This window comes from Gymnoscopelus microlampas (genome assembly GCF_963454915.1).
Source record: "Gymnoscopelus microlampas genome assembly, chromosome: 6".
NCBI lineage: Eukaryota > Metazoa > Chordata > Actinopteri > Myctophiformes > Myctophidae > Gymnoscopelus > Gymnoscopelus microlampas.
The window spans coordinates 52005141-52013973 of NC_139943.1; the positions used below are offsets into that span (position 1 = coordinate 52005141).

General features: G+C 43.0%; 1 protein-coding gene across 6 annotated transcripts in view; it reads right to left on the reverse strand.

Annotated features, from left to right (window-relative positions):
• The window catches only part of ano1b (anoctamin 1, calcium activated chloride channel b), a 110358-nt gene that overhangs the window by 25913 nt on the left and 75612 nt on the right, over positions 1 to 8833 (reverse strand). For all 6 annotated transcript variants that reach the window (XM_084060584.1, XM_084060581.1, XM_084060580.1 and 3 more), the window contains 5 exons: positions 8400 to 8441; positions 6912 to 6976; positions 4763 to 4897; positions 1052 to 1212; positions 178 to 260 (listed from right to left, as the gene is read on the reverse strand). In XM_084060584.1, coding sequence (XP_083916710.1) covers positions 178 to 260; positions 1052 to 1212; positions 4763 to 4897; positions 6912 to 6976; positions 8400 to 8441 — 486 coding nt within the window. The remainder of the gene's footprint in view (positions 1 to 177; positions 261 to 1051; positions 1213 to 4762; positions 4898 to 6911; positions 6977 to 8399; positions 8442 to 8833) is intronic.

Genomic DNA, 8833 nt, shown 5'->3' on the forward strand with positions numbered 1-8833 from the left:
CTAACTAAGGCCCCTCTGAGTCGTAGTGCATGTTATGCTTGATTTATAGTCGTGTGCCGCAAATGGCAGATCAGCTATTTTTGGCACACGACTCCGTACAAGTATACATCAGGCTTTAGATATATATATGTACTGTAAGATAAGAAAGATACAGTATATGTTAGCTATAGCACAAACCTCCTCATCTTCAAAACCAGTCAGGTCCCACTCATAGTTAAGCCTCATCTGTCGTCTCTTCCAGTGCTCCATAAACATGGCCGCTGTACGAAAAAGAAAAATATATGAATTATAATAAGGTGACATGAGATAGTTATAATGCCTTCAAATACACAGTAAAATCCTCAGTAAAATCCTCTAAGAGAGTATAAATGGAGAGTATAAATGGGTCCATTTGGTTCCATTTATACTCTCTCTGAGTTAAATTAACACTCAGGATTTTACTGTGTATGCATATTTTGTACAACGTTTGTCTGGGCAGATGCCATTGTTTGTGTTCTTCTGCCTAGCAAGTGTGTGTGTGTACCTGTGTGTGTTTGTCTGATAGTGTAAGTAAGTAGTAAGTACATTTTATTTCGGTCCATTTAAAAGAGCAGATGTACATACAGTTAAGTCCACTTGTGGCAACGAAAAGGTGTAGGCTGAAGCCAAGGCTTATTTTGCCTACCCTTTTTGAAAAGTAACTAAGGTTTTTATAAAAATAAAACATAGTAACAACATCGGACAAATTGAAATAAATAAATAAATAAAAATCTAAGCAAACATTGGTCTAACAAAATTGAAAAAAAATCTAAGCAAGAGACTTAGCTTTAGCCTACACTTTTTGAAAAGTAACACAAAACAAAACAAAATAACACAGTTTCAAACACTGGTTTAACGAAACTGACAGCATTGGATAATTCAAAAAGATTTAAGAAAGAGACTGTCCAAGAACAGAGAGCAGAAGGAAACAAGTCAAGTTTCACTAAATACAATATTATGTGTCTACGCTTCATCATACTACGTGGCTTTTTGACCACAGAATATGGGTCCTACTGTATGTGTGTTGTCTCACCCCAGAGAGCCATGAATATAGAGAAGAACACAGTAGCAGGGTTATCAAATAAATGGCTGGCCCTGGCTGTGCCACAGGCTGTACTCAGCTTCCAGTAGCTGCACGCTCGGTCACACAGAGGGCACATCGATATGTTGTTCTTCGGGTGACAGATCTCCATACTGGAAAAGATATGCACACGCATGCACACGCATGCACACGCACACACACGCGCACACACACACACACACACACACACACACACACACACACACACACACACACACACACACACACACACACACACACACACACACACACACACACACACACACACACACACACACACACACACACACACACACACACACACACACAATCATGCACGCACAGTTACACACAAATTTACTGTCACTATCGTCAGTGTTCAATTTGGAATACATTTTCTTGTACTGTACAAAAAAAAATTATACGGTGAAAGACATTAACCAGAACTAGTAAAATACACTATTTAGTTTCCCTCCTTTGAAATTCCCCTTCTCACTGTGTAGGCCTCCATACATATATCGTCTCTGTCGGGTGTAAACCTCATACTGTATGTCCAAAACTGTTTTCAGGATTCAAATTCAAAAACGTCCAAAAGTAGCAGATATACAAGCTCAAAAGTTCAGTGTTTCGAGCTTGTATATCTGCTACTTTTGCCACTTGTGTGTGACGCTGTAGTATGATCAAGTAGGGTGTTCATTTACGAAAAAACGTAATATATGGACATGCTCGACGGGAACGATATCTGATGCAGGCTGTGTATGTACGGTATTCAGGTTTTGTAAAGTCTGTCTGAAATGATCAAATTCTTGGCAGAAATGACCTATTATATAATACCTTGTCAATGTTGAATAGGAGGTGACGATTAATAACGTGTCACACAGGAGTTCTGGGTTGTGTTACAGACTTTCATGCTGCTGGTTGTGCGTGTGTGTGTGTGTGTGTGTAATGTGTCTGTGAGACACACGTGCGTGTGTCTGTGTGTGTGTGTGTGTGTGTGTGTGTGTGTGTGTGTGAGAGCAGTGTGTGTCATAATATCCTGCAGATGATGAGAACCAGACCAGAGGAAGTAGAACAGGACTATAAATGTCGCAGCTCATTCGTCAAGCATTCCTCTTTTTTCTCCCTTTCTCCTGTATTTGTTCGTTGTCTTGCTCCTTCTTGCCCACACTATCTCTTTTCACATTCCTTCTTCCTTCTTATTATTTATGTATACCTCCTCTATGCCTGCCCTCATGTGCTTTCTTTCACGTGTTTCCCCTCTCTTTTCTCTGTGTCTCAGCCCTGTTATTACCTTTCACCAGGGTTATTATCATTTAAAAGGGATAGTTCACCCCCCAAAATGACTATTTGTTTCTATCGATTACACACCCCATGGAGACTTGAATGCATGGAGATTTTCTTTTTTTTTTGTCGTATTCCTCAGACAATAATTTGATGACCGGTGGTAGGAGACACAAAGTGTCAACTTTGAGTCTCCTACCGGAGACATTAGCATCTTTCCAAATTATTGGCTTAGGAATATGCGACCAAAACAAAATAATCTCCATGAATTCAAGGCTTCATGGGGTGTGTAATTGGGAGTCGGAGGTGGCAGCATAGTTGAATGCATTTTTAACCCATGTTTGAGCCGGATTTTGAGTTATGCCCATAGAAGCACAGTAGTTTGAACAGGTATCTGGGCACTGATCCTCTGAGTATCTTTTGAAGTCAAAACAAAACAAAAAATCAAATCAAATGAACATTTCAAAACGATAATAATAGCCTTGCCTTCCAGCACAGCAAGGCATTTCATTTATCACCCGGGTGAGAAGAAGTGTCACATGCACGGTAGCTATTCAACTATTTACACCCGACCCCATCAGCCCCCACCCCGCTACAAAAAAAAACTCAACAATGCAGACCATGTTGACTTGAAAATGTTGGCATTGAAAAGTCAAGCAGACAGAAGCCGCAGGCTTGAGTGAGGTTGGCCCACGAGCAAGGTGTCAGCTGAGCCTCACTTGTTTGGTGGATTACATCAGGTTGATAAAACACATCCATGGACTGACCTAATGTAATAATATCTCTTCCCTGTATGTGTGGCAAGTACAAGTGTCAATTCTTGATGTCTTATTGTATTTAGTGCCTGCATGCAAAGGGTCCCGTGCATCTCTGAGACCCTGCTTCAGTTTAAAGAGTGCAGAGTGGGATCTCTGGACAGCTGCTGGAAGAAATCTAAAGCTAAGTTAGAGAGTGGATTCAACCTTCCAAGTTCCTGTCTATCGATAAAAGGCTTCACACCTAAGTGCCGGAAAATATAGTGCAATTAGAGGTGAGGCATATGCCAAGTGCTATGGCCAAGTTGCATACTTTACATATAGGTCAATACGCTTTGATATCATGTAGGTAGGCTATATAGTAGCTTAAATTATATCAAAGCATAGTTACGTTGATTTTAAAAGTGTTCTGCTTTCAAATAGCAAACAGTTTTTTTTAAATCATAGGTGTGTTGATGAATTGAATACATACTGTAGGACCACAATGAAAACAAGCCCTCTGGGCTTTTTGTGTAATCCTTTTAGCATTATTTGCTATAAAGTATTCAATGAATCAATCAATCAATGTTTTTTTAAGTACCGGTATGTGTCCTAAATAGCCTAATACTCTGTACTGGGGCCAGCCATAACTATGCTATGCCACTGATCGCCACTGATAACAGATGGCTGCAGAGTTACGCCTGAAAGAAAAACTCAGTATGATCTTCCTGAAAAACAATGACAAACTCCAAATGCTGAAATAAGTGTCATTCCATTCAAAGTTCTCACAGTGCGCTGAGGCATATAGACAATATGCCAATATATTCAAATTAATCACTTCCGGTAAAAATGCTAGTGCAGCTTTCAGGCACTAGACGGCTCTCTATTCATGACCGCTGCGTGTGTATATTAGGGCAGTGGGATGAGCTCGAGTTACAATGTTCAGCTTAGCAAAGATGCCAAACAAAGTTATGATGCAGAAGCGCTCTACCAAATGTACTGTGATCCCGTGAACAAACTTTCCCTGGAGTTTCTCATGCCCATCCCGAGTTTGCTCGAGTCAACACGATGTTCCAACTTGAAACTGACAATTCATTCAAAATGCTGACTGCCTAAAGTTTTTCCATGCACTTATCTTTAGAGTAATTAACCACACACAGCGCCACAACACTGCTCACTCAGGGAAAGGTGGCTGTTGAGAGGGAGAGAAACTGGCCCGGTAAAACAAATACAAGTGACAATGCCACTAAGAGAGACGAAACAAAAAAGGATACTGAGGATTTGACTGAGTGTTCTGTTTCTGAGTGTTCTGAAGACAAAGTGGAAACCTTGGAGTGGAATCCTTTTTCATCCATGGTGTGTGTGTGTGTGTGTGTGTGTGTGTGTGTGTGTGTGTGTGTGTGTGTGTGTGTGTGTGTGTGTGTGTGTGTGTGTGTCACAGTGTGACGAGTTGTAAGGTTTAGATTGGCTATTTTTGGTTCACGACACCTGCATGCACCTACTGTAAGTTCTGTTGCATACCCTGCTGTGTGTGTGTGTGTGTGTGTGTGTGTGTGTGTGTGTGTGTGTGTGTGTGTGTGTGTGTGTGTGTGCGTGCGTGCGTGCGTGCGTGCGTGCGTGCGTGCGTGCGTGCGTGCGTGCGTGCGTGCGCGTGTGCTTTCATGTGTACCTTGGGATGTTGTCATCAACAGTAGCACACCCGTATAGGAACACAATGACTCCCACCACAGAGGCAGGGATAAGCATCTGCGTGTACAGACCCAGCCAGGCGAAGTACAGACCAATCTTCTCCCCAAAATACTTCCTGGAGAACACAATAACAAAATAAAAAAGTAGCCTATAAATAAATCAGGCAGAAGTTTACACAAAGTAGTAAGGAGTGGGCAGAATTATTTTGGAGCAATCTTTCTTCGACTGCAGTTACAATTGTTAAATAAAAAAGAAAAAAAAAGAAAAAGAGAGAGACACTGTAAAGTTCCAGCCCACTCTCATGGAGACTGCATGGGCTTTGAGACTCCAACAAACTCAATTGGTTGCGTTTGTGGATCTGAGTCCAGCAGGGGACGGTGACCTCTGTTACTAGTGAGTCCTAAAACACTGTTCCATAGTATATTGTGCATTCCAAAATGTATATAAAATGTATCACCACACATTATATGTATGTTTCTACAGTACAGTCAGATATGAGGATATTGTCGCTGTTGGGCAGAAACCAACTATCTCAGTTTTTCAACTTTTTTAAAATGTCTTTAATAAATCAGTGCTATTGAACACCTTACGTCTGTGTGTGGGTTTTACAAATATTGAACCAATGAAAAGTATTAAAAAGCGCCTCTGACTAAACCTCCTAACTCCATTTGATCCTCAAACTGTCGGTCAAACCACCCAACTCCAACTTTTCGTCATTCTAATCAATGATGGACAAAACAACTATCTCCACTTTAATGGGCAAAAACCTCCTAACTCCACTTGAGCTGGATTTAGGTAAAGTGATGATAATATCAGGACACATTCAAGTATCTGACATCACCACGGAGGTTGTGGGTTCGAATTGTCCATCCGGCTTTGTCGAGCGTCTACTACACGAACACAATTGGCCCGTGTTCGGGGAAGGGAAGCTGGGCGGGGAGGGTGATATTGGTCATTGCACGTATTCCTACGGGCTGGGGCGGCCCCTGTCAGCGGGGAGTGTTGGGCAGGAGGAGTAGGACGAAGGCTCTACGTTCTCCTCGTGGGGGCTCCTCACTGGCAGGTGAGATACAGTTGGAACAGCAGTGACAACACAGAAATGTGTGAGGGGGGAGGAATCAATTCGCATAATGACTAAATTGGGGAGAAAAATGGGGTACAAAATAATAGGCTCTATTCACAGCAGCCATATTATGAAGACATTCACAGGTGTTACCAATGATACTAATTAAGGCTCTGTTCCATTCTGGTCAAACAGAGTCAGGGTGCTGATATTGTGCATGTTGGCCCACTGGAAACACTCTGTTACACCAGTGTGTCTACAGCTGGGGTCCAGGGACCCCAACTGTAGACACATGGGCTTCCAAATGACCCTTACGGGTCCATTTGGTTCCATTTGTACACTCTCAGAGTTATGGGGGTCGTGGAAACCACTGTGCTACACTAAATGGAACAGAGCCTTCATTAGTATCATTAGTAACACCTGTGAAGGAAGTGATAATATGGCTGCTGTGCATAGAGCCTATTGTCTACTCTAAATTTTGCGGGGAAAAAAAGATTTAAAAAGGATGTGCATGTTGGCTCACTGGAAACACCAGTGGGTCCCGTCGTCCAGGTACCCCACGGTTCCTTGAGGGGGTTCCAAATGGCCCCGTTACGGGTGTGTAACTCTGAGAGTGTACAAATGGAACCAAATGGACCCTTGTTCCATTTGTACACTCTAACAGTTATGGGGGTCCATGCAATTTAAAATTTTGAGAACCACTGCGCTACACTGAATGAAACGGAGCCTTAATTAGTACATTCGTAAGGACATGTGAAGGAAGTATTCTGATTATGGCTGCTATGTGCATAGAGCCTGTGTTTGTTGGAGTGCCCGCTGCCAAGGCCAAGCTAGAAGCATCAGTGCTGCTGGGGCTCCACGCTGGTGGGCCTTGAAACCTGCTTCTCGGTTCAACAGTCCTTGGATGAACCAGACAGTGCCCTTGCTACAGTACACTGATCTAGACATTGTGGTTTTGAAGGCATCTACTGTGTATGCCGTTCTCTCATCCTTATACTTCGATTACATTTTGTGAGTGCTCAAACTAATAAAGTGGGAAGTCATTGAAGGCAAAAACTTTCCTTACCGTACAAGGCCAATGGGTTGGTATTTGTAGAAGACGCTGTAGCTTGCCCACTCCTCGTACAAGAGCTGGGGAGGGCAAACAACAACAACTATTGTGAAGTCTGTTTATGTTCTGAAACCTTGCCGTAGCTAAAAATTGTAATCCTGCAGACCCATAGTTGAAGATGAGCTGAATGATTGTAGCCAATTCGCCTACCGACAAAACAGATCCATAGACGATGCCATAGCCATAATGCTACACACTGCCCTCTCCCACCTGGAGAGAGACAAGTCCTATGTGAGAATACCATTCATAGACTACATCTTAAGGATAAGGATAAGGATATCTTAGCGTTCAACACCATAATCCCGCTCAGACTTGACACCAACCTCAGGAACCTATAGGGCTCAATCCCAGCCTGCTCGATCCTGGACTTTCTGTCAGAATGCCGACAAGTGGTGAGGATGGGATCTATAAAACCTCTTCTGCCCTGACCCTTACCACAGGAGCCTGCTAGGACTGTGCCCCCCTGCTCTACTCCCTGTACACCTATGACTTCGAGGCCACGCACAGCTCCAACTTAGTAGTCAAGTTGACGACACAACAGTGATACTGTAGGCCTGATCACGTATTGTGGACTACAGGAGGTCAGGCAGAGGGCACACCCCCATCCACATAGAAGCCGCTGCAATGGAGAGGGTCAGTGAGTTCAAATTCCAGGAACTCAAACGAGACATATACACTGAACGGCTGATGACAAAGGCACAATGCTTTACTTTCTCAGGCGACCAAAAAAACGTTCAGCATGGGCCCCAAAGTCCTGTGGGGCTTCTACGGAAGTACCACAGATAGTATCCTTACTGGCTGTATCACTGCCTGGTATGGCAACTGTACCGACCTCAACCGCAAAGGCAAGGCAATGCAAAGGGTTGTGCGGAGAGCCGAAAACATCAGCGGACGTGGTCTCCAACTCTCCACCCGCGCCACATCCAAGACTCATACGCTGTGACAGCCAAAGCTTTCGCAGAATCATGAAAGATTGTGGTCACTCCCACCGCAGACTGTTCAAGGTGATGCTACATGGAAAGTGGCTCAGCAGTCACAAGGCCCTTGGCAATAGACTAGTTAAGAGCTTCTCTCCCCCCCCCCCCAGGGAAATCAGATACCTGAACAGGCTAGTAAAGCTTGAGAAGTGCTAATATCCCCCCCCCCTGCAAAGCTTGTGTGATGTGTGACGTGAAGACAATGCCTTCATGTCACTTTTACAGAATTCTTTGTGTGGAGTCACATTACCCTGCTGCTACAATGTTGTAAGCTGAACAAAAATATGTTTTACTGTTATTTATGTTCCAAGACGTAACAATGAAGAACCTTGCACCTTGAATCAAGTAAGACTTCATGACTCCTCTTCTATTCTTCTGATCTGATCTAAACAACTCACTCCTCTCTTCCCCCTATTCTCTGACTTTCAACAGCTGGCTTCTTAATGTCAAAAGAGAGGGAGCTTACCTTCCTGTCGTTGTTCTCTATATTCTCCCCATGAACATCTCCCTGTAAAAACAGAAGTGAAACATTAAAGGTTGTATTGATACGTATAAATATTGATGTAGAATCAATACCATTAAATCCATACATTACAATTTTAGAACCTTTCAAGGTATTATTCAATTACAGTTCCAAAAAGCCTCTTTAAACCCTACATACTTGCAGGGTTTAAAGACAGATCTCTTCCAACAGCTGTCCAGAGATCCCACTCTGCACTCTTCAAACCGAAGCAGGGTCTCAGAGATGCATACCCAGGAGTCTATCTATACAACACATAGTGCCTGTCTGCTGTATGTAACAGCACACATCAGAAAATAAGTAGATATGGGAAAGTAATGTGACAAAAAGGCGTTTGACACTGTTAATCATGCTATGTTTGTTCAAACGTAGGGCTTTGG